The sequence below is a fragment of the Primulina huaijiensis genome, chromosome 2 (assembly GCF_012295235.1).
Source record: "Primulina huaijiensis isolate GDHJ02 chromosome 2, ASM1229523v2, whole genome shotgun sequence".
In the NCBI taxonomy this organism is placed as follows: domain Eukaryota; kingdom Viridiplantae; phylum Streptophyta; class Magnoliopsida; order Lamiales; family Gesneriaceae; genus Primulina; species Primulina huaijiensis.
In genome coordinates, this window is record NC_133307.1 from 24,456,509 (window position 1) to 24,482,255 (window position 25,747).

General features: G+C 35.7%; 7 protein-coding genes across 8 annotated transcripts in view; 2 read left to right on the forward strand and 5 right to left on the reverse strand.

The window, feature by feature from the left end:
- On the forward strand, positions 1 to 2,682 carry LOC140970830 (glucan endo-1,3-beta-D-glucosidase-like). The gene has a single exon (XM_073432771.1). The coding sequence runs from the start codon at positions 319 to 321 to the stop codon at positions 2,509 to 2,511; it is 2,193 nt and encodes a 730-aa protein (XP_073288872.1). The 5' UTR covers positions 1 to 318; the 3' UTR covers positions 2,512 to 2,682.
- Positions 2,683 to 5,108: 2,426 nt separating this feature from the next.
- On the forward strand, positions 5,109 to 9,578 carry LOC140970831 (proline-rich receptor-like protein kinase PERK8). Of its 2 annotated transcripts, none has more exons than XM_073432773.1 (9): positions 5,109 to 5,419; positions 5,696 to 6,669; positions 7,050 to 7,454; positions 7,578 to 7,664; positions 7,947 to 8,017; positions 8,148 to 8,230; positions 8,544 to 8,691; positions 8,995 to 9,156; positions 9,231 to 9,578. In XM_073432773.1, the coding sequence occupies exons 2-9, from the start codon at positions 5,769 to 5,771 to the stop codon at positions 9,417 to 9,419; spliced, it is 2,046 nt and encodes a 681-aa protein (XP_073288874.1). In that variant the 5' UTR covers positions 5,109 to 5,419; positions 5,696 to 5,768; the 3' UTR covers positions 9,420 to 9,578. The 2 variants fall into 2 exon arrangements, with proteins under 2 accessions (XP_073288874.1, XP_073288873.1); XM_073432772.1 differs by having other exon boundaries at positions 5,109 to 5,280; positions 5,410 to 6,669.
- An 892-nt stretch (positions 9,579 to 10,470) lies between these two features.
- On the reverse strand, positions 10,471 to 12,860 carry LOC140970832 (calcium uniporter protein 2, mitochondrial-like). Its single transcript, XM_073432774.1, has 2 exons — positions 12,235 to 12,860; positions 10,471 to 11,125 (listed from the first exon to the last, which is right to left on the reverse strand). The coding sequence occupies exons 1-2, from the start codon at positions 12,784 to 12,786 to the stop codon at positions 10,679 to 10,681; spliced, it is 999 nt and encodes a 332-aa protein (XP_073288875.1). The 5' UTR covers positions 12,787 to 12,860; the 3' UTR covers positions 10,471 to 10,678.
- A 2,213-nt stretch (positions 12,861 to 15,073) lies between these two features.
- On the reverse strand, positions 15,074 to 15,669 carry LOC140960418 (uncharacterized). The gene has a single exon (XM_073418678.1). It carries the CDS (start codon positions 15,608 to 15,610, stop codon positions 15,170 to 15,172), a length of 441 nt encoding a protein of 146 aa, XP_073274779.1. The 5' UTR covers positions 15,611 to 15,669; the 3' UTR covers positions 15,074 to 15,169.
- Positions 15,670 to 17,065: 1,396 nt separating this feature from the next.
- On the reverse strand, positions 17,066 to 19,506 carry LOC140970833 (pentatricopeptide repeat-containing protein At2g01390). Its single transcript, XM_073432775.1, has 2 exons — positions 18,568 to 19,506; positions 17,066 to 18,180 (listed from the first exon to the last, which is right to left on the reverse strand). Exons 1-2 carry the CDS (start codon positions 19,307 to 19,309, stop codon positions 17,201 to 17,203), a joined length of 1,722 nt encoding a protein of 573 aa, XP_073288876.1. The 5' UTR covers positions 19,310 to 19,506; the 3' UTR covers positions 17,066 to 17,200.
- A 1,009-nt stretch (positions 19,507 to 20,515) lies between these two features.
- LOC140960426 (cold-regulated 413 plasma membrane protein 2-like) lies at positions 20,516 to 21,731 on the reverse strand. Its single transcript, XM_073418690.1, has 4 exons — positions 21,474 to 21,731; positions 21,248 to 21,355; positions 21,015 to 21,085; positions 20,516 to 20,915 (listed from the first exon to the last, which is right to left on the reverse strand). Exons 1-4 carry the CDS (start codon positions 21,647 to 21,649, stop codon positions 20,662 to 20,664), a joined length of 609 nt encoding a protein of 202 aa, XP_073274791.1. The 5' UTR covers positions 21,650 to 21,731; the 3' UTR covers positions 20,516 to 20,661.
- A 1,458-nt stretch (positions 21,732 to 23,189) lies between these two features.
- Positions 23,190 to 25,747, reverse strand: part of LOC140970834 (uncharacterized) — a 36,434-nt gene continuing 33,876 nt past the window's right edge. Inside the window, exon 36 of the mRNA XM_073432776.1 lies at positions 23,190 to 23,578. Coding sequence (XP_073288877.1) covers positions 23,234 to 23,578 — 345 coding nt within the window. The 3' untranslated portion in view covers positions 23,190 to 23,233. The remainder of the gene's footprint in view (positions 23,579 to 25,747) is intronic.

The window sequence follows — 25,747 nt, forward strand, 5'->3', positions numbered from 1 at the left end:
TGTTCATCTTTCCTTGTTCATGTCACGTACAAGTCTTGCAAATTTGCCGATCGCCGAATAATTGTAAGTAAAATCGACCATCGATTATATATCTCTGAAAAATATTAATCAAATATGTTTTGGGAAATTAAAGTTTATGTTTTTCGAAAAGATGTTGTGAGTTAATTTAATTTTTTTTGCTTTGTTTCTTCATTTAATTCAATTTAATATGTCACGCCATTGGATAATTAGAGATTAGAAATTTAAATTTTAAATTGCGTAAATAGTTAGAAAAATTATAGTTTATATTGTTATATTTAAATTTGCAAAATTTAAACCATGCTGAAGAAAATTAGACGAAAAGTCAAAACCATCGTCACCAAGCCATTCAAGAAAAAGCGAGGAAATAAACCAAATACCCCGCCCGCCGCCTCTTCTTCTCCGCAGCCATCTTCCCCCACCATGTCGCCGCCGCGGACCGCCCAAAAAGCACTACACTCTCACCCATTTATCTTCCCTAAAACCCATTCCTCAGTCCTCCCTGATCCCTCCCCGTTATTCGCCTCGCACCTCCTCTCCACCCCCTTACCCACAAACTCTTTTTTCCAGAACTTTGTCCTAAAAAATGGCGATCAGCCCGAATACCTTCACCCTTATCTGGTCAAATCATCGCAATCTTCACTGTCCATTTGTTTTCCATCTCTATCCGATAATCCTGCATTCATTTACCAGGCTTTCGTTGATGATCTCATCATATCCACCTTGAATAACCCCAATCCAATTTCAACCCACATCGTATCTGCCTTTGATGACCTCAGCGTCACATTAGACTTCCCCTCCAGCAATATTAGGTTCCATCTTGTTAGGGGGAGTCCCTTTTTGACGTGTAATGTGATGAGTAGTGCCGCCGTTTCGATTTCTACAATTCATGCCATTCTTGAATTGTCTCCCAATAGTTCCTGTACTAAATACACCATTAAGCTGAATAACAATCAGACATGGCTCTTGTATTCGTCTTCGCCAATAAGTTTAAGCCATGACTTAAGTAGGATTACCTCTGGCATGTTTTCGGGTGTGATTAGGATCGCTTTGTTACCTGATTCGAACCCAAGATTTGAAGCCATTCTTGATCGATTCAGTTCATGTTATCCTGTGAGCGGTGAAGCAGTTTTCACAAAGCCATTTTGTTTAGAATATAGATGGGAAAAGAGAGGTTGGGGGGATTTATTGATGCTTGCACATCCTCTCCATCTTCGCCTTCTATCGGGTGCCGATTTCCCTGTTACCATTTTAGAGGATTTCAAGTACACTAGTATTGATGGCGATCTTGTTGGTGTTGCTGGGGATTCTTGGGTATTGAAAAGTGATCCTGTGTCTGTAACTTGGCATTCTGTCAAGGGGATTGAGGAAGAATCATATCCTGAAATAATTGAAGCTCTGGTTAAAGATGTTGATGCTTTGAATTTGGGTACCATAGCAACTTCCTCATCTTACTTTTATGGGAAATTGATTGCTAGAGGTGCAAGATTGGCACTGATTGCTGAAGAAATATGTTATCCTGATGCGATTCCGGCTATTAGGAAGTTCTTAAAGGAAACGATCGAACCTTGGTTGGATGGGACATTTGGTGCTAATGGTTTCTTATATGATGCAAAATGGGGTGGATTAGTGACTAAACAAGGATCGATGGATTCGGGGGCTGATTTTGGATTTGGACTATATAATGATCATCACTATCACCTTGGGTATTTTGTGTATGGAATTGCTGTGCTTGCCAAAATTGATGCTGCCTGGGGGAGGAAGTACAGGCCCCAAGCTTATTCACTCATGGCTGATTTTATGAACTTAAGCAGGCGAGCAAACTCGAATTATACCCGTTTGAGATGTTTCGACATGTGGAAATTGCATTCTTGGGCTGGAGGTTTAACTGAATTTGCAGATGGTCGTAACCAAGAAAGCACAAGCGAGGCGGTGAATGCATATTATTCGGCTGCTCTAATGGGATTAGCATATGGAGATAGCCACCTTATTTCAGTCGGATCCACTATATCAGCTTTCGAAATACAGGCAGCACAGACATGGTGGCATGTGAGAGAGGAGAGCAATTTGTATCCGAAAGAATTTGTGAAAGACAACAGGGTAGTTGGTGTTTTGTGGTCTAACAAAAGGGACAGTGGCCTTTGGTTTGCTCCAGCCGAATGGAAGGAGTGCCGGCTTGGCATTCAACTTCTGCCTATACTGCCAATCAGTGAAGCTATATTCTCGGATATACGTTTCGTAAAAGAGCTTGTGGCATGGACCTTTCCAGCGCTTGCAAGGGAAGGGGTCGGAGAAGGTTGGAAGGGATTCTTGTATGCACTTCAAGGAATCTATGACAAAAAAGGCGCGTTAGATAATATTCGAAGTTTAAATGGTTATGATGATGGGAACTCATTGACGAATCTTTTATGGTGGATTCATAGTAGGGAATATGAAGAAGATGGATTTGAAAAGGAATGGAAATTCTGTTGGTTCCGGCACTATTGTCATTGAAATGCTCATTTCTTTGGAGTAAATTGATAGAATAAGGGGATTATAATTTGGGGAGAAAATCTTGCATAGAAAAATTATGTATTCCCATTGTGTACCATATTTATTTGAAGCTTCTTATATTGGATTACTTGATATTTATAGTTTCACTTGCTATGAATTTGATTTGTGAGAGTTCTTTGTGCTATGAAAGAGTGAAGTTCTTTTTATTTTTATTTTTTATTTTGGAGTATGTTTTTAACAGATTGTGTGTGTTCTTTATTGGATCATTTAGTTCAACCTTTGAATCAGATCTTTTGCTACTATGAAATTACAGACAACATTTGCTTCTGCTGTAAAAAAAACTGGATATTTCCCCACTTGTTCCATCATTTATACATTAAACAAGAGTTTTTTTCTTAGAAGATTAGTACTATTCACCTGATATATTTATCATTTTTTTAATCTTTTAGCGTGTTCACCTATAGTATATTCACCAAATTAAATTTTGAACTGTTATGATGCAGCTCAAATTTAATTTAATCATTTAAGTTCACAAAATATTATATGATTCTTTCCGAATTCTTTTTTCATTTAATCGAAATGATGGCATAGACCACGATGATTTTGTGGGAGTTTAATTTTTGGGTCTAGTCAACACTTTTTTTAGGGAAAAAACAGACATAAAGTAAGAGTTAGTTTTAGAAAATAAAAAATAAAAAATTACTGGATCCAAAATTGAAAATCACCCTGAATATTAGGAGTGGGTCTCATGTGAGACCGTCTCACGGATCTTAATTTGTGAGATGGATCAATCCTACCCATATTCACAATATAAAGTAATATTCTTAGCATAAAAAGTAATATTTTTCATCGATGACTCAAATAAGAGATCCGTCTCACAAATACGACCCATGAGACCGTCTCACACAAATTTTTGCCGAATATTAGAGTTAGATCACTTAATTCATAGCATATCTTTAGGCAATTAGTTTATTTCGCAGTAGTTTTCAAGATTTAAATGATTTATTGGCTCATTTTTCTTTAAATTTTTAGTTAACAAATGTGTAGCCTTGGATGTGATCATTTTTTAAAACTTGCTGTATTTTAAAATATTTATTGCTATTTACTCTACTCATTTAGTATTGTTATTATTATTACTCGTTTGTTGTTTATTGTATATGGATGTGCATATGGCATCTAAAAAGATAACGTATAAAATAAAGTATGGCACGTTCTATAATAATATAATAAAAATTCCATACGTTAATAATCTATAATTATTCGTTTATATTATATAACATTCAAATTTAAGCATAAAATGATATGACAAATTTGATAATATACTGATAAACCCATCACTTAATTCTTTTTGTTATTATTTGTGTCATTAGTTAATGATGAGCTAAAATTATAAAAAATTTGTCAATAAATGTGTCGTTGCTTGGTTGTTTTTTCGGCTTCTAGATTTGAAATAAAATAAATGATGTGTTGGCGGTGCTTTAAGTGTCTAAAACCAAAACTTTATGAGATTGTTTTTCATATTAATAATGTGATAAAAGATATTTTATTCGATTTAACCTATATCAAAATATTATTTTTTTAATTTTTTTTATATAGATCGAGTTTACATGTCTCATATAACACATAATCCTCGTGCATTATATTCTATCAGTGAGACCGATTCTTTATGCATTGTAGAATCCAAACTCATATACATAGTTTTTAAACCGGACAGGACTGATCGGTTCGACTGATAACCCATCACGGTTCCGGTTCGAAAAATACTAAAAAAACCATTTAAATTGTCAAACCGATCTGATCGGTCAAAACCGGTCAAGAACTTATCTGATCGGTTCACATTTTAAATTTTTTTAAAAAAATTAATTTTAATTTTTTTATTTAAAAAAATTATGTATATTATTTAGATCTTAAACTTGGATAAATATATCTTTTTATTATTTATATATACACATTTAAAATATTTAAAATTTGAAATATATTATTATTATTATTTTATATAATATAACGATTTTTCGGTCAGACTTTCGGTATCAGACTAATTGAAATATTTTTCAAAGTAAATCGGTTTGATCGCCGGTCCAATTATAAAAACATAGCTCATATATATTTACCATATATCGCTTTTATCAAACAATTATTTTTAATAACTTTAAACACAATAATTTATATTTAAATTTTTTTAAATAATAAGTATACCTGAATTTTTATTTATTTTAAATTCATATTGATTTATCGATAAATTTCCTTTAATAGTTTTAGTTTATATGGATTATAAATAAAGTCTTATCGCGTGAGAAAACAAAAAAAATTCAAGTGATGTTGAATTTGGAGAAAATGGTGCATGGAGGATCCACAATCCAGGCCGAACATGGCCGTTCATGATATTGCTTTGACTTTGCTTCTTTGATAAAGTTGTCCCCTCAAATCTCAATTGAATAATCCCTCAATCACTTCACATCCACATTTTTGGATTTTAATTTACAAATATTCTTTTATACATATATATGTGTGTGTATGTGTTTTTGTCTTAATTTTTAAAAAGTAATATATATATATTTTTCTTTTTTGCTCTTTATTTTAAAACAACCTCCAAAAATTGAAGCACTAACTACTCATTCGCATGTTGTCTGGAGTTGTAATGTCTCTCTCCTCATTTTTGCTTTAGAGAAAAAGTATTGAAGACTAGCAAGAAGTAGCCCACACGTTTATTTGCACATTTTTATTGGGATGATGTTGTGGGATCTCAACCTTTCAATCTGTTGTTGAAAGGTGGGACTTTTTTCTTCAGTTTGAGGGGTGTCAAATCTATCTTCATCAGCAGCTTATACAAAGGCATTGCATTTTGCTTCTAAAGATTTGGGATTTCGAGTGAACTTTTGGATCTCTGTTCTGGAGTAGGATTTTGCAGGTTGGTGGTGATTTAATGATTCGTCATTTTCCTGAAGTTCTAGATCTGGATTTTGTGATCATTTGATAATCGCCAATTGGGTTTGGATTAGTTGTTTGGTTTCTACTGAAAGTTGAAATCTTTCTCATGTTTCTTGATATCTGCAAAATTTAGAGTTTCAGTGAGACGAATTTGATAGTGTTGGTTTCTTTTTGGGGGATTTTGTTAACTTGTGCTGGTTAAAGTTTTTCTTTTAGCTTGAATTGTGAAGAGTAGAAATTTAGGATTAATTTGCAGCATTGCAGAGGGGATGTTCTGAAAACTGAAATTTTTGAAGTAGTTACGCCTTAAGTGGAAATCTTGGAAGACGATGGCTTCGAAGTCACCATCGCCTGAATCTTCTATAAGTCCACTTCCATCATCTTCCCCTGCTAATTCTACATCTCAGGGATCAAATCCGAATCAGACAACCAATGCACCTCCTTCTCCATCCCCTCCATCCAACTCCACATCTCCACCTCCTCAATCTCCTCCATCACCACCTGGTCCTTCCACCCCTCCGCCCGCACCTCCACTTGAAATGTCACCACCACCACCTTTACCGCCGTCTTGGCCACTACCATTACCCCCAGCATTGTCACCTCCGTCTCACGCGGTGTCACGACCACCATCCCCTCCTCCTGCCCCACCTCCCACTGCTAATTCGCCGCCGCCACCACCACCAGAACCACAAATTTCATCCCCTCCGCCACCATCAGGGGGTTCTCCTCCCGAAGAATCCTCTGCCCCTCCCATGACACCACCTCCTCCACCAGTTGTTTCAAATCCTCCTCCTCCACCTGCTACCAAATCTCCTCCACCTCCATCTGTTGCACACCCACCAAAGAAATCTCATCCACGACATTCTCTTCCACCCCCTCCAACCAGTGCGCCTCCTCTACCTACATCTAGTAGCCCTCCGTCTTCCGCTATGTCGCCTCCTCCCCCAGACAACTCTTCTATCATTTGGAACGCACAACCTCCTTTCCCCTCAGAGAAACCGATAGCAAGGCCAACTAACACTAGCCCAAATATAACCGCGGTTGCAATATCAGGGAATTCTCAGGGTCGAAAAGCTGGAGGTGTAGCAGTGGTGGGCAGTGTCGTTGGTTTTTTGGCTCTCTCTCTTGTGGTTTTGGCCATGTGGTTTACCCGTAGACAGAAGAAAAGGAAGAACCAATTTAATCTCAGATATGCGATGTCATCTCCTTTTGCATCCTCCCAAAATTCAGGTACTGGTTCTCTTCATTTTCCTTTCCAGTCGTGTTGTACATTGTATTTATTGACTTGTTTGTTAATGTCTTTCGGTTTTATTGAAATTGTCCCTCGATACGCATGTCCTTTGTTTTTCTTGGACGCGCTGTTGTGATATTTCCCTTTTGTCGATTATGTTAGCAACCTATAATCTTTAATTCGTAAATCCATCAGTTTGAATCATGTCTGATCAGATGCTTGAAAATACACAATCTTGGCAAGGGGATTGAATTTTTTTCCACGTGTAGAGAGAATGGCATTCGAGACTTGTTTTCAAGCTAGTATGGCATCAATAATTGAAATCATCTTTCAGCACAGATGGGGGTCAACTTCTTTTTTGCTTTTCTGTTTGTTCCAGATTCATCATTTCTAAGGTCCCAGAATTCAGCACAACTAGCTGGAACTGCTTCAGCAAATAATTACATTCACTCATCGGACAGTGGTCTAGGCACTTCAAGATCATGGTTCACATATGAAGAACTATCAGCTGCAACAAATGAGTTTTCGAAAAAGAATCTTCTTGGGGAAGGTGGATTTGGCTGTGTTTATAAAGGAGTTCTTGCAGATAGAAGAGATGTTGCGGTTAAACAGCTCAAAGCTGGCGGTGGACAAGGAGAACGAGAATTCAGAGCGGAAGTAGAGATCATAAGCCGGATCCACCATAGGCATTTGGTATCACTCGTTGGCTACTGTATATTCGAGCATCAGAGGTTGCTTGTCTATGATTATGTCCCCAATGACACCCTATATTATCATCTTCACGGTGAGACTCGAGTTTAGGTAGATACAATTTCTTGAATTTGTATTGGCTAGGTAGCTACTTTGGCCGTGTTGGCGCCAAATAATTTGATAACTGTCTAAATACTTAAGTTGATGGCATGTTCAGTTGAAGGCAAGCCAGCCATGGATTGGGCTACCAGAGTTAAAGTTGCTGCTGGTGCAGCTCGTGGACTAGCTTATCTTCATGAAGACTGTAATCTATAAACCTCTATCTCCGGAGTTAATTTTATTTCACGTTGAATATGGAGTATTAACTTTTCGTAGATGTCTATATTGTTCTATGTGCACAAATTCTGTAGCACATAAGTAATTAGTAACTGTTAATGACCAACAATTTCCTTACATAATCAAAACATGACAGTTGAGTTGTTGTACATTTTAGAATATTTGTGCACTGATATCCCCTAGTCATAATTTTTGATACAACGGCATTTTGGTGTCATGATAATTGGCTTTCTAATTTTGTGTTCATTAGGTCAACCCCGTATCATCCACAGAGATATTAAGTCCTCTAACATTCTATTGGACAGTAACTTCGAAGCTCGGGTATGTTTATTTCTTCATTTTGTAGCTGATAAAGATATTTGATGTCCTAAAATTTTGTGCCACAGAAAAGACCATTACCAAGCGAGGGAAATAGTTCATCATTAATTATATTCTCTCTTTATGTCAACAGGTTGCGGATTTTGGGCTTGCAAAGTTAGCACTCGAATTGGATATACATACTCATGTTTCGACTCGGGTCATGGGAACGTTCGGGTAGGTTGCTCGGTGCTTTCTTGTGACGTATAAGTCGGAGAAACGTGCATATTTTGAAAATTTACATAGTAGATTTGAAACTTTTTCCTTTGAGACAGAGATCGCACATACCCTGAGAGTCTGTCCTACTAGGCCGGCTTTTGCAAATATGATAATTACGTTAGTATAGATCATTGTATCGAGCTACTTTGTTTCTATCTATGGCTTTATCTAATTATAGATGCCAACAATACATAACTTAGAATTCCTGTGATAAATAGGATACGATATTCTCCCTCGATCCATTTATGGAGAATTATCTGATTACATGCAGATATTTGGCTCCGGAGTATGCATCAACAGGTAAATTGACTGAGAAATCTGACGTGTATTCATTTGGTGTGGTGCTTTTGGAGCTCATCACAGGGCGTAAGCCTGTTGATGCATCTCAACCTTTGGGCGATGAAAGCCTGGTTGAATGGGTATGTTCCATTTTCCCTATTCAGTTTTCTTTTCGGGTTAGATTTGTTTGAACCGGTAGATTTCCGAGTATTTGTTGTTAGCTAAATGAGCCATAAAAGTTTCACAATCTTACGAGAAATTGGTGTACAAAGACAGCCACTTTAGTAAGCAAAGTAGTTTTAAGTGTAATTTTTTGGGGATTGGATAAGTAGTGAAATGAGTTTTTTCGAAAAAGAAGTTTCAAAAGAAAAGTTGAAGCAGCCGACCTAATTATCTTTTTTATATCAACCAACTGTTCAAAACATTTTCCACTTGTCCTTCAGGCTCGACCACTGCTTACACAAGCACTCGAGACCGAAGATTTCAAAGATTTGGTTGACCCGAGGCTGGGAACAGACTTCGTTGCTGGTGAAATGTTCCGGATGATTGAAGCAGCAGCAGCCTGCGTGCGCCATTTAGCTGCAAAAAGACCCCGGATGAGCCAGGTAACATTTACTTTTTAACTTCTGCGCCTTTCTGTACACCTTTTAGACTGTATTTTTATCTTCTTGGCTGACAGATGGTGAGAGCTTTAGATTCGATGGACGAATTAGCAGATTTGAACAACGGAATGAAACCGGGACAAAGTGGGATTTATGATTCAAGAGAACATTCTGCTCAAATCAGAATGTTCCAAAGGATGGTTTTTGGAAGTCAAGATTTGAGTTCAGATTTCTACAGTCATCCTCAAAGCAGCAGGAGAAATTGATTTGGAAGTCTAGATTCGGACTTTGTAACTAAGTTTCGATTTACTTTCTTGTAAAATTCTTATTATTATTTTTTAATGTAAAATGGGTTGTCATAGTTAACAAAATTCAATGTTGATTGGATCTACTCATCATTCTTTTTCTCATGATCTCGAAGGCTACTACTATCACATTCTTATTTCATTTTACACCTCCTTGTATAATTGTTATTTTTGTGAGACGGATATTCGATCTGATACATAAAAAAATATTATTTTTTATGTCAAAAATGTTGTTTTTTCATTCCACACATGTACTTGTTTCACGAATATAAATTTATGATATGATCTCACATTAAACTTAATCATGCATGTAATATGTATGTTAAGAGAGAACATATCTTAGTTGCATATGTAAGACTCAAAATATAGACAATGATTATTTGGATGAATTTATAAATTGAATGACTCGATTTATGCCATTGATACTATCTATGCAAGCACCAAATGATATATTTCAAGTAAACAAATAAAAATCTCAAAAAAAAAAAAGTAAACAAATAAATATTATTTTAATAATAAAATTAACTCTATGGACATCATGTTACGCAACAAAATTCATATTCTCAAATTGTGTAAATAGATATTTTTATTTGAGGATATAAAAATTGCGAGAGGATTTCAAATTATTAGATTGAATAGTGAATGTGAAATTGATGAGGCCGAGGTTTGAATATTCATAAAAACAATTAAAAACACGGGTTTGAGTTGAAAAATAAAATTACAAAAACACTCTAATTAGTAGATTAAGATGGTAAATTGATTTAAAACAAACTTAAAACGCCTGATAATTTAAAAAACCGTTGCTAATAGCGACGGTTAATGACAAACCGTCGCAAAATTTGACGACGAATCTTTTCAAACCGTTGCTAACATGTTTTTTTTGTAGTGCTTTTAAGTAATTTCCCTGTTTGTGGAGCTAAATTTTGCTATTTGATTGACATCAAGCTCGAATATTACTCTTCTATTTTTCATTTTTTAATTCAAACTAGCCAACAACATAAATACCAGCACAGAATAAGAATTAGATCATTTGAATTCAACACTAAAAAAGCCTCAATTTACTACACCGGCGATGACATTGCCGCCAAGAAATACATCTCTTTCAACTATCTAAATATTAAAAGTTAAAAACCAAAACTGTACTTTACACTCGGTTCTTTCTCAAAAAATTTTGTATGTCCATCTCAGTTTTCAAATAATAATCGAAAAGATCCAAACTTCTACATTCTCAGATGTTCATGGGGTGTCATTTGATCAGTATGGCAAGCTTTCTTGAGCTCATTATACCTCTCGACATCGAAATTCTGAAGCTTCATCAATTGCTTCTGCTTAGTGATAAACCGGCTCTGGAAAAACCCTCGGAACGAGGGCTCTTTGGAGGTCCTTAGGAAGAAGCCGTATCTGCCTATGAAGTATATAGACGTACCATAGAAGCAAATCGGTTCCATTACATCCCATGTAAGCTCCCAAAACGTCAGTCTCATGAGCGCAGCTGTCTGGATGACCAAACAGGCTAATCCACAGAAGAGCTCACGTTTCACATGATGTTCTGCTTTCTCATCAATGGCTATCTTTCGCTTCTCCATTTCTTGGAGCTGCTTCATTCTTGGATCGTTTGGGTTGTGTGCTGCAGTTGAAGGGATTAGGCCTTGGATGGTTTTCATCACCTGTATCATATGAAAAAAGGTACACAAGATTTGGGTAAACTTGGATCCGCTCCACCTCTATGTTTCAGATATGATCATTTTTTATGATCAATTCAAGTTTAGGACAAGATGAACAAACTCGTTCATCGCTAACAGATTTTTAGATACTCCTACCTTCTACTCCCTTCCCAGCTAACCTCTTTGTCACCAAAAAGCGTACCAGAAAATTGTGTTTCGACAATCTTTTTTTAAGAAAGAGCTAGCCTACGTTTTCAAGATCACATCATTGCGAATGTTTGACACCAAATACTAATTACCACATCAATCCTATGGACTTTTCCATCGACAAAAAATCTCGGACTAGAGATGAGCAAGATCTTAATTACACTCAATTCACCATCACTTTTCAACAGACGCGTTCTGTTAATCCATTGATAGAAGGTGAAATAAAAAGGAATTGAAGTTGGATGCTCTTTCATTCTCCTCTATTCGCTTCCCTCATAAAAACTATAAAAAAAAAAGTCATCCACACAAATTGACTTCTCATTCATCATATAAAACTTCACACACCCTCAATCAGGTGGGGACCTAGGAAGTTCAAATTTTGTTTGAAGGGCACCCTTGATGCAACAACAGGAGCAGTTTTATGTCAAAAAAATGTTTGCTACCTAGCCAAAGGCGTGCAAGAGGCCAGCACAAAAAAGTTTGGAATTTTACTAGTATTTCCCAATTTATCCGCTCCAAACATGGGAAATCATCTCCTTGCAGACTCGCCCAGGAAAATTGTTTTTTTTAAAAGAATTAACATCAGTTTAAAATCCTGATGCATTGAGCAGTGATCCACCCCAAATAAAAGTCACCGTCTCGTATTTAGAGATCTTGGTTCGAAACATGGTTTCACTTTCCTGTTGAAGAACACTGAAACACAACACACATCATAAAAAAGCTAATCAGTTCTCCGGTTTTCAAATTGAATCTTGAAAATAAAAAATCCAAAAATATAAATCACAAAGAATCAAAATTTTAATCCAGCCCAACACCTCCTAATTGCAAGCAAGCCAAAAAAAATCATTGAACACATGATGTGGTTTAACTAACATAAATTACAGGAAAAAGAAAGGAAAACAAACCTGTTCCGGCCTGAGGAAGACAAAATCTCCAAGAACGAGAACAGCCCCTGATTCATCAAGCAATTCAGCAAATTTAATCCCCTGATCATGGTTCGAGCATTCTTGAACACAAATCTGCAAGAACTCCGTATAAGAAACACAACCCTTTTCAATCTTCCTCAGCGTGGATTTCACAATCTCGATCTGCGAAACCATGAGGACTTTTTTCGCGTCCGCCAACGTCACCGTCTCCTCCAGCGGCGACGCTTCACCAATCCTGATCCGCTCTTTCACAACGTCCATCCCCCGAAACTTCTCCAAGAGCCTTTCTCCATTGAGGAAATACCCAAGTTCAGGTGACGCCACAGCGGCCGGGATGAGGTGGAAGCATCGCCGGAAAACACCGTCATCCCCCGGATCGTGGTCTAGTTTATCAGGCGTTCCTTGACGACGAAACGCGGCGGATTTCACAGCCAATGATGACGAGGAAACGCGAAAATTTGTTAGGGGTGGGGGGTTTGGGACTCTTGAAATGTTGAACAGGCGTTGGGTTATTGACTTACTGAACGCCATGGATGATTAAAAAGAGAAGATCTGGGAAAGCTTTTACTGCGGCGATTCGACTACGTGAAAACTGTGAATAAATAGCCCTATGTGGAGGAATTATTCTCTACAGCAGGACGTGTTGCACCGCCTGATTACTTGGAAAATAGCATTAAACATCCCTATTAATATAGTATTTACATTGTAAGAGTTTTTTTATTAAATTAAAAAAGAATATTAATAGAGGAAGAACCATTTCCCTTTGATCCATTTTTATTATTATTCGAAAACTCATTCAAATAGAGTTCTTTTGACCAACTTTATTTTTAAAAAACAATAATGCAATTTGGGAGTGTTTAATTCATTTAAATTAAATAAAAATAAAAACTGGACAGAAGTGTAATTTTTCCATATGTGGGTCCACGGTAAACGAGGAGTGCAGGCGTTGTTGGATTGTTTTTTATTTTTATCTGTAGATAATTAATTCGAAAAAGGTTGAGTGGGAAGTGTCATAAATTTTTCAATCTCCAAAATATCCCCTATTTTTTGGTACGATAAATTAAATTTAACTGAAAAAAACTTATTAAAATCAGAAAATTACAAATTTGATTCTTAAATTTACAAATTTGATTTCTAAGTTTTTTTATTATTAATAATAATAATAAAAAAAATCAATTCTCATGTAGAGAGACATTCGATTAATTAAGCCGGGTAGAGTCTGATATCGGCGACAGAATCTTGAAAGCTTCGGCAGGTAGTAAACTTTAGGGTCCAAAATTATGGATTGGATCAGCTTTCTGGTTGTGGGCCTTTTGAAATTTATTAGCCCATATTACTACTTTGTTTATGTGAGTTAATTTTTAGGTTTATGAGTGGGATAAAGAGTGGTACAGTCTTTGCCAACCTTTTCTAATTTTATTTTTGAAAGTGATTACCTCTGAATTAAGTCTATATATTATTCGATTTTAAATTAAATTTTATGAAACGTTGTATTTTCAAATCAAATAATAAATTTTAGAATAAGGATTAAAGATAAATGTTCATCGTTAAATATACGATATCCAATCATAATTCAACGTCTAATTTGTAGAGTGATCCCACTTAAAAATAATGAGCAGAGGATAGGTGGAAACCCTATATATTAAAGGTACCAACCAATTTTCGAGGTAGGGAACGATAAAGAGACCTCGAAATTAAATGATTAGAGGGTGTCACTTTTCTAATGACAACTAATTGCAAGCTTGCAAGCAAGGAAGAGTTATTAATTTAGATGATTTCGGATAAGTTAATATATTCAATTCATAATATTCTTTGACGTGACTTATCATTCATAGATTTGATTTTCGAGAAAATAATTTGTTGTAACATTGAAATTGTTTTAAGAGTAGGTCTCATGTGATATCGTCTCACGGACCCTACTCATATTAACAATAAAAAGTAATACTCTTAGCATAAAAAGTAATACTTTTTCATGGATGACCCAAATAAGAGATCCGTCTCACAAATACGACCCGTGAGACCATCTCACAAAAATTTTTGTCTTGTTTTAACTTTTCTATGGATCCCGACACATCTTAAAACAATTATTTAAATTTAAATATATTTGGAAGATTATGTTTTTGAAAAGCCGTGCATAGTTACATTTCACACTTTAATTGTAGAGTAGGGGCGCAAAGAAGTAGATATGAAGATATAATCAATCGTCTATTTTTGTCAAAATTGTTTAGCCCACACACGAGTTTAGTTACATATACCATATGTATCATTAATTAAGTAATTGTTCCATCAAATTGTTGTATTTATCTTTTTCTTTTTCTTTTTGTTAGATTCGAATCTCGAATTCGATTAATATTAAAACACTTGTTCGAATATTTTATTCATTATTTTCGATGCGTGACATTAATAAACATTTAAGTCAAAATTATGTCACGTCAAAGTCAAGCATACGACAAAAAGTTGTTGTTTGTAAATAAAATTTCGTTGCATTTTGATATATGAAGATTAGTTTTGTCCCTTTCGATGATATGTTGAATTAGGCTTTTGTGTGACTAGAACTCCATATTTTGAATAATGAGTAAGTATAATATGTATGATCTAATTTTTATATACAGGAAAAATCATTAATTTTGATATAATATGATATTTTTATGAGTCGGAACGAGCAGAAGATTTATATAATAAAACTGAACTGTGAGACGGTTTTATTAGAGTTTTTGTGTTAAATAACTCAGTATATATATTTTTAAAAGATAAAAGATATATTGATTATAAGTAGATAGAGAAAAATGCAACAAAAATAGAAAATTTGTTTTCCAAAATAGAGCAACTCTTATAATCAAATTTCATGCTCAATTGACCTTATACAAAATGAATATTCCTAGAGTCTAATTCCCAAAATAGCCCTGCCTGCTGCCTACTCAGGAATGGCGTTCAACCTCGCCGAGAACTTTCCCCTCCTCCGGCCACTTCTCCCGGCCCCGGCGTCCCCCACATTCACCGCCTCATCTGTAAACACCGACGTATTCGCACGACACCTGCATTTCTTATAACCCAAAGCGGAGCTGGCCTTCACCGCCAGCGCAGCCATCTCCTCCGCCCGCATCCGCCTCTGCAGCTTGCTCAACGGAAGAGCGAAGTAGAGCCGACCCAGTTGCAGCTCCTCATCATCACTCACCGCCGACACGACATCGTCGTAGTTCATCTCATCGGAGTCGCAGATGAAACACTCGGGATTCTTCTGCAACACGTAGAAGACCTTGACGGGGGAAGAAAACTCCTGCAATCTTCCATCAAATGATATCAGTTTGGCTGTATTCACTGCAGAACCCGACTCGCAGGAACTGCAAATGCCCATAATTATAGTGATATTATTATGCCTCCACCTCTTCTAATCTGTGTAGTATTATGGAGGGGTACGTACGTGGGCGTAGATATATAAGAATGTAAGGGTATTTTAGGGAATCAAACAGTCGTACACGTCAGAAAATAATTAGAAGGTCTTTATTTTTTCGAACAGCGGGCGGTGTTGCCAACCTGTAAAGTAGTGTGTGACAGCTTGTCATTTTTCTTCTCTTTAACTTATAGAAAAAAATATATTCAATATAATTTAATCTTTATGAAATGTAACGATCAAATTTAATTTTTTAAATTAAAATCATCTAAATAAATTATCAACATAATTGTTAACTTTTTATAATTATATGCCAAATAAATCATTTGTGATTTTAACAATCTAATTATAAAAAATAACAATAATATTTGTACAATTTTGAATTCAATATAATATAATATAATTGCAAGACTATAATTGATTTTTTTAAAAAATTATAACTAAAAATATCACATCCTAATATATGCAACACATATTTCCAAACGTTGTTTATTAGTCACAGTAATAATATTTTTTAAAGAGTCGGAGTTTTTTTTTAATATTGACAATTTATTATTCAACGTGAATACGAAGAAGCATAGATAACACAAAATATATCGTCTACATTCACAATACGATCAGCGGATGCATTGAATAATGAAACGATAAATGGGTCGATATTATACTTTGTATTTTGATTGGTTTGCTATTAAATGTGAAGCACCCCACGAGCTACCTTACGTCTCATCTAATTTAAATATTAATGCACTAAATAATTATTAGAGTTAAATTATTATTATTTTTACTATAAATGGTTTGAATTTTTTCTTAATTCTTATGCTTCATTGGCTGAGTTTTATTCAGTTTTGCGTTATCCTTTGATTCGAAAGAAAATAAATACATGTTTTATTATTATGTATTAGTTTTCATGTCCACACTTTGCGTGCATATCAAGTTGGTTTTTTTTTTTAAAAAAAAACATTATGCGAGCTCTCTTGTTATAAAAAAATGAAATTAAAATTGAAAATTTCAAAATTTTTCAATTTTAATAAGTTATCAGATTTTTTTCACATAAATTGATTTTTCATTGGATGACCTTTGGACCATACACCAATCATTCATCCTATCTTAGTCGGAGCTTTAACTCCATTAAAAATGTAAATAATTTTATAATTAATTAGCAAATTCAGTCCACTAAAACTCACAATTATGCGCCTCATATGGACCAAAATTTTATTTTATTATTTTTATTACAGGAGTTTGTGATTCGGAGTGTTTTTTATTCATCAAGACAAGAACCTTGACCTCTCCCACGATGAGTGAGGTTTATGTCACTCTAACCTCAATGACAGTGACAATATCAATCTTGTTTTCACTTGCTAGACTCAAATTCGAGAAATCTTCATTTGAACATGTTTTTCTTCCTTGTGCTAAAAAAGATATGGCATATTTAAATAAACTTTATCAATATAATTAGAATCTTGAAAGAAAAAAAAAACTTCAACTAATAAAAATACACATAATTACTAGCAAAATCAGCATCAAAATTAAATTTTTTTAATACGAATTCTGGACCTATCCACGAGCAAATAAAATGTTGCATACGGTCTCCTCCATTGAAACATCTCGAGCACAGGTTTCACTTTCAAGTCTCTTCTTTTCCTTCCGGTAACAGTCCGCGTCGCGGACTCTACCACATTTTTCCAGACCAGTTATCAAGACACAGTAAGTTCCTAATGCAAGTTTAACACCTTTGCTCCTCATGATTTCGAATTGCTCCAAAGCCTTGTCAACGATCCCACAAGAGAAGTAAGCGCCTATTAAGGCCGTAAATTCGGAAGTGCCCTTCTCTTCATCAGGTAATAAATCAAATATTTTTACCGCAGAAACGAGCTCTTTGTTGCAGCCAAGACGATATATTAGAAGTGAATTTAAGTGTACACCAAGAGATTGACCTTGCTTTACCATTTCTTCTACGACTTTCATCACGTTTTGAAATGAATTTGTTCTCACGGCCAAACCTATTAAGGCAAGCAACGCTGTTCGGTCGACAGCTATTCCCAACTCCACACAATACTCAAATGCCAGTAAAGCATGGTTTTGTCTACTATTAATACAGTTTACCTCGACAATTTTCGAGAGAACCTCAGCGTTTAGTGGGATACCCTTCCTCATAGTGTCAGTAAGCAAAGAATCAACAGCAACAAGATTCTGCTTATTTAAAAGATTTAATACAATCCCATTATCGATAGTGGAATCACTCTCAGAAGGCATTGCATAAAATTTGTCTGGACACTCATTGTTCAAGTGTTGGTGAACTTGCCTCAGAAGAAAATCACTTTCCCCAGCCATTTTAAAAGCTTCGAGTGCTTTCTGATATACAGGATACCGGAGGACAATGGAGCTTTCCTTCATGTATTGAAGGATTTTCATCATTGCCCATGTTTCCCCTCTCGTGCTACATATTTCAATCAAAATATTGCATGTAGCTTTTTCAGGCTGCACACCAGCTTCTTGCATTCTTTTAAATATCTCCAAAGCCTCGTCAACTTTGCCTTAGATCAATGAAAAGATCACATTTAATTATTTTATGCATGAAACAACTCTAGAAAATCCAATAAAACATTCATGTGTCTACACCTACACACACCTATACGTATGTGTGTGTGTGTGTATGCTTGTCATAATGTAAATATGCGTGTACAAGGCACAGAAAATACAACGCGCACTCTCCTTCCCGGTGAGTAAGAAATATACCGTCAAAACAACTTTTTTTGCGCACTCTCCTTCCCACATTGCATTTCGAATTTTCTTTTGACATTGAATTCCGTTCAAGAAAGTGACAAAAACTCTCTCAAGAAGTGAAATTCAATAACGACAGCTTAAAAAGTTCGAAACTCGGAAATCAAATCTCCGCGACCATATACAATGAGATAACTCACCAGAGCAAGCAAGATAATCCATCAGGACCGTATATGTGTATACATTTGGCGACAAGCCCGACCGAAGCATTTCCCGGTACACACAAGTTGCCTCATTCACTTTCTTGTGATCGAACAAAATCTTCATGTAAGCAGTGTAAGAAACAACTGTTGGATCACATCCCTTCTCCTTCATCTCCTTCCAAACCTTAATCGCCCCATCAACATCCCCATCTTTTGACATCCAATGCAATAAGGAAGTGTAAGTAACGACATCGATCTTGATCCCCTTCTCCTTCATTTGCTCAAACACAAAGTTCATTGATGATACCCGCCTTGCTTCCCCAAAAATATCCAACATAGTGGTGTACGTATACTGGTCGTGCTTGAAATTTTTCCTCCTTGCTGCCCAATTGAAAAAGAGCCACGCTTTCTCCATAGGAGGATGAGTCTTGAGGACTTGGTTGACAGCGTATGAATCCCATTTAATTGGGAGATTCTCCAGCTGTCCTTGAGCACAATCCCACGTCGAGTATTTCAATATACTGTATACTTTAGGGATTACATCACTCTTGTACACTTTTGGTTCTATAAACTCGTTCTTGAGCGATGATTTCGGAGATTTCTTAAACTTTCGATGGATTTGAGTGATGGGTTTTGAAGGCCTGATAATTCTCTGCGAGCTAAAATCACAGGTGTTAACCGAAACATATGAAGGTCGCGGTTTTTTTAGAATTAGGCGAGCAAAGATGCAAAAATACATAAATTAACAAACAATCCTCATTTGGTTTCAATACAGTTGAAACAATATTCCATCGATTGCATCGAACTAGCTGAGACAATTGACGGCAGGACAAGTTACCGATACCGATACCGATACCGAAACCGCAACAGAATCTTGAAGTCGAATCTGGATCTTCGATGAAGCGGTATCCACCAGTGGAGAAGGTGGAACAAAACCAATCTGAATAGTTAGGGTAGGCTTGTCAGTTTGGGCTCGATAGATTGGACTGAACTGAATTGGGCTTATTCCCTCGTCTTAGGCCTGATAAAAGAGAGACTGGGTTAGTTAAAATTTACAAGCCCACCTTTATAAACTGTCCGGTTAAAGTTACAAACCCACCATTACAAATTAAGGTTGTTAAAATAGGTCAGGCCTGTCGATTGATGCGTCCTACCAAATAGATTAGTTGATTTGATAATTTCTTAATCTGTTCTGACCCGCCAAACGATGAGTTTCGGTGGATTGCCGCCAACCCGTCCCAATCTGTCAATTATAACTAAAAATTGATGAGTTTGCTTGGTAATATCCCAACCCATCTAAATGGTGGTCAATTCGTTACGTCAGTCCGTTTTGACAACTCTATTATAAACGGATAATAGTGGTTTAATTAATTTTTTTTATATTAAATAATTATTTCATAAATTTTTAAACTTTTGTAAAATATTGTGGCAGTTTATAAGCTCTAATTTATTAGTTTATAATTAATAAACAAAGAACTCAAAACATTATTCTTACATAAAATATCGAATAAAACATTTTATATTAATTATTTACAACATTATTTATATTGTCTTTTTTAAGAATAATTGTAATATAGGAGCAATAATTAGTTCCTACAAAAGTTAATAAATCTAGAGCAAAGTATCATCTTTTTTTTGATTAAATTCAAATACTAATGGATTTCAAAATTAGCCGTTTGTCATCTTTTACTGAATTATTATATTTAAAAATCTGTGGTTAGAGTTTCAGTTTTAACTCATGAAATATCATCTCTTAATAAAAAGAAACTAAATATGTGAAATATATCCGATGTTCATTTTTAGATGTTTTTCATTTATAAAACGATGGATATTTTTCAAGCCGTACTTTCATAGAGTAACTTTCCTTTAAATTCTTTACCCAACTCAATTTTGGTTTTTGGTCTAATTCCCAAAAAATTCAGACAAAGCCAATACAAAGTTCACAAGAACGAACAACTTAATTCGAAGCTACAAAGCTTGTGTTTCCCACACAACACCAAAGGAACGCAAAGAAAACTACCAGTATGTCATTCTGATACACAAGAGGGTTTATAACTTGATTTCCGGACAAGAAAAAATCCGTTAAACAAGTCAGACAACATGTGTGACCATAGCCCAGATAGGAAACACTAGCAGGAGAATGATCCCAACAGTATTCGATATCCCATGGCTTTGAGTGAACGAGTTCCTAAATCCACCGGACGCCCTTATGTGTTCTTGAAGCAGATAACATCCAATAGCAAGACATATTGCTACTCCAATCCAGTTGCCTCTCATCGTATGAGCGAAGATATCCGGGGCGACTACCAACAGAAGGATCAGCGAACCAGGCATCTCCAGCCAGTCTGCAACAATTATAGATTTGGACCAGTATAATGGTTTTATAGTATTAAGTACAGAAAAGAGGGGAGAAAAACCAAGACTCGACCTAGCTCGATATTTACCTGGGAAATGTCGGGGGAAGAAAAGCCTTAGTACAACTGCAATGAAAGCAATCCATTTACCAACCTCTCCCCTATTCAAGTTATCGGATCAAATACTTGTCAACAAGCTTATCCAAATCATGGAAGCATTGCAAAATCCGGTGAAACTAGTCCCAAATTCATTTTAATTTCATAGAACCACCAGAAACAATCCTTTCACAACATATGTAAGAGTTTCCAGACACAGAAATTACCGTAACAAGTTGAACATCGACCAAGGAAAGCTGAAGAAAATGTAAGGAATCAGTAGAGAAGTCAGCATGTTCGTCCTCCAGTTCGTTCGGTCCAAGATCAACAAATATCTAACTTGATGAAAAGGATTCTAACATTAGTATCCGCTATAATACGAAGTTTGATCAACATAAGTAAGAGATCATGTCTCGGGAGAGAAATGCAAAAGGGATGGAAGAAAAAGCTAACATTGCAGCGAAGGAGGCGACCCATTTGAGGAAAGAAGTTCCGAAGCCGAGACCGCCCAGTTTGGTGGCATGATCCATGAGTTTCTTGGCAGCCATTTTCAGCTCATTCAAGTCCGAGTTCAGCAACTCCGTCGTTTCTTGATCAGTCTTCATCGCTAAATAATCCATCCTCCCCATTTTCCCCCACCTTGTTTCAGTTAATTGTTTTTGTCTTTCAATTCAGATTCGAGCAAAAAAGGCTAAATAAATGGAATAATCAGACTGAAAAATACAAGGTTGTATTTGTAGTGTTGTCTGATGCTATTTATAGGGGGAACGGTCGTTAAATAGACTGCAAGTGCGGATTTGTGGATCCAACTGCTTTTAGTTTTGACTTTTGGACTGAACGCCACGTGGAAACATACATGCTAAATACGGAAATGAGCTACAGTGGGCAATGTCGGGATTAATAGCATTTTCGATTCTGTGTTCTTTAAAATAATATATAAAACTTTGGCAAAAACTTGTGTGAGACGATCTCACGGATCGTATTTTGTGAGNTAAACAAACGAAGGATATATATTTTTTGTTGTTTTTTAGACTTTTCACAAGAGAGTTAGTATGAAATGAAACTTATCGTCTTTAGGGATTACAACACCAATATGCTATGTTTCCTTCTCCCTAATAGAATATTTTTCAATCCACTTTATAACACATTCTTCATTAAATTAACCCTAATTTTTAATTTATTGGAGAGGATATATTATTAATGCCTCCAAGTTTACTAAAACTGTAATTTAGAAGCCATTGATTTCACTAATACTCTATTAATTATATTTAGGATGAGACTAACATAATAAAACACAAAGTAACGAAGGTGATAAGATTTAATCTTATTGGATGAAAAAACCCACCAGACGAAGTCCCAGGCCAAGTGTAAAGAAACAATTTTACGATCATAATTTAATTGAAAAATCTATGCCTATCTATTTATATATATTTAGGTGTTAATTCTAATATTTTATTTTTATTGAATGATATTAATTGAATAGAACGAAAAAAATATTAATATAAAGTTGATATTATTTTTGTAGGATAATAATGTTAGAAAAAATTGTTTATGATATTTTGTTGAAAAATACAACTATAAGTTGTAATAACATATTTGAGTAAGATATTAATATCCAATCTTTCGATGAGTATTAAAATACAGATGAAATTGAACACCCAATTAGGATGAATACAGACGATAAAGATGATTACGAAATATATGAAATCATACTTAAACCCGACTCATTGTGATATCTAACAAGTCATCAAAATTATATATTTAATTATTTGAGGGGTGAAGATAAAGAAGAAAAAGATTTGCACAATTGATTCATGTACACAATTAGCCCATTCATATTCAAAATAACCTTTACTAAACTCGTGTTCAATTCAATGAGGCAACTAATTGTGCATGCAACAAACTGCTTTTTTATTAGTTATTCATTTAGATTTTTTTTAAACATTAAAAATTTATTTATTATTTTTAAAAAAAAATTGAATCTAAAAACATTAAAAAATTTAATTAATTTTTTAAAAAACTAAATAAACTAAATGCGTACAACATTAAATTTGAATTCAAAAAATTAAAATTATTATTAAAATTAAGAAAAGTGTGAAAATTAAGAGTTGATTAAAAAAAAAAGAAACATATAAATATAAGATAGGTAAAGAAGAAAAGAAGCACCTATTAAAATAAAAGCCCCTTTTCCATTTTTCTATTAGAATTCTTGATTACCTGGATTCATCACCAACTGTATCAAGAAAACTCAACAAAAATCCACTAACAATCCTCCTTGCTAAAGGATTAGGAATATTTCGACACAATCGCCCATCTATGTATGCAACGATACCAGACAGCACAAATTTGCCAATTCCCCATTTCCACACCAGTTTCACCTTCTGTTTATTTCCAGTACCGGGGGACTCAACAATCGCTTTCCCTTCATCTTCCTTTGTTTTTTCCTTCAACTTGATGCTACTCACTAAATTGCCAGCCTGCTTGCGAAGGAAACGAATTGCAAAACTCACAAAAAGGTGCTCACACAAAGTCAGCACTGTTGGTCCTATCCTCCATTCCTGCTAACAAGTATCATGATTGAAGAGTTGCTCGAACATCAATTGACACTAGAAACTAAAGAATATATTCTACAATCAGGTTTGATATTGTTATTATTATTATTATTGCAATGTATCTTGGATAAATGTTATTATGATTTGATTATGGGAAAGATTTTCTATCATATTTATTTCATCTATATGAAAGGGTGGAAGATTGTATTCCATGCAATCAATATATGTTCAATCGCATGTTCTCATCTACAATTCTAACACTTCAAAAATTCAACAGTAAATATAAACTTTACTGCTATTTTAAAAACGGTAGGGTGTGATTTGCTCTTTGTCGAAGGAATCTTCAACCACCTCTGCGATCTCCAGCGAAACAGTGGCTGATAAATCCATTGGCAGTATCGCTTCTCTCTCCAGAAGGGACTTTTCAACTCTGCAGATTACCACCCATAAATTAAATGGGAGGAATTACCTTGAGTGGGCTCAATCGACCAAGATTGTTGCTTGAGGTCATGGAAAATTTGGTTCTCTCACTGGTGAACTACCAGAGCTAAACCTCTCCGACACTTCATGCAAAACCTGGACAACCGAAAACTCCATTGTTCTTGCCTGACTCTTCAATTCAATGGAGCCCACTATCATTCGGCGCTACTTCTGGTTTAAAACTGCAAAAGAGCTATGGGATGCGACTCGCATGGGAAGAAATCTGTCGCCCAATATTTCTCACCCCTTCAGGACATTTGGCAAGAATTGGACCTGTTCCTTGAAGATTCTTCACCATCTGCCACCTGCAATGTCAAAATTCTGCAGTTCCTGAAGAAAGAACGGGTCTTCGATTTTTTGGCTGGCCTCAACCGCAACCTTGATGATGTTCATGGCCGATTTGCACGTGAACCATTTCCCTCACCTGAAGATGCCTTTGCTGATGTTAGGCTTGAGGAAATGCACAAAAAAACGATGATAACGATTTCTCACACCAACAATCTGCCGCTGATGTCTCCACACTTGTGACACACAAAACATCATCTCCTGCTCCGCGCACTTCCAAACGACCTTGGTGTGAGCACGGTAAGCGCCCATACCATACAAAAGATAAGTGCTGGGAAATACATTGGAAGCCTGCGAACTGGCAGCCCAGAAAGAAAGGCGATGCAAACGGGTTTCAGCCCCAAACCATCCAGGATCATTCTGGAAATTCTGGCACTTCAACACCATTCACCAAGGACCACATTGAGCAGATTGAACAGCACCGTTGATTCCGGTGCATCCAACCCCACATGACCTCTGATCCCAGCTTATTTTGCACTTTTAGTCATTATCCTGACCACACTTTAGTGAAAATTGTAAATGGGTCGATGACTCACCTTGTTTGCTATTGGTAGTATCCGTCTATTTAAAAGTATCATCCCGAATTTTTTTCTTCATGTTCCTTCCTTGACAATCAACCTCATTTCTATTAGTAAATCCACACTTGATAATAATTGTATTGCTGCTTCTGCCTCTGTTTCTTGGTCTAGGGACATCATCAATTAGACCATCCCATTTTTTGGTATTTAAAGTGATCGTTTCCTTCATTATTCAATAATAAACATCTTGATATTTCGGGACCCTCTCCAGTCACTACCTCCCAAGGAAAAAATGGTTTCTGATTCTGATCTTTATTGTTGATCGCACACAGATCACTTGGGTATTCCTCCTCAACAACAAATCTGACACAAGTACAATCTTCAAAGTATTCCACAAAATGATTCAAAACACATTTTCACACAAACATTCAAGCTCTTTACATATATAATGGTAAAGTATACTTCGATACCATCCAGTGTGACCCACAATAAAATGGAATATCCGAAAAAAAAACGTCATTTGTTGGAAGTTGCCCAAGCCTTACACCTCATCAATTTCTTACCAAGTCGACCTCAAAATTTTGCAACACCTTTATCCCTCATTCACAAATATCCTCACCTTTCTATAACCCATTTAACTTCCATTAAAAACCTTTGGTTGCCACAGCCGAAGCAAACCAGATCCACGAGCCATCAAAACCATCTTTACTGGTTATTCTTAATCAGTGCTACTGCCGTAACTGCCCTCAAACCCGAAAATACCTGTCTCCCGGGATGTCACTTTTCTTGAAGGCACACCTTACTTCGCCTCCGCTTCACTTCATGAGGGAAC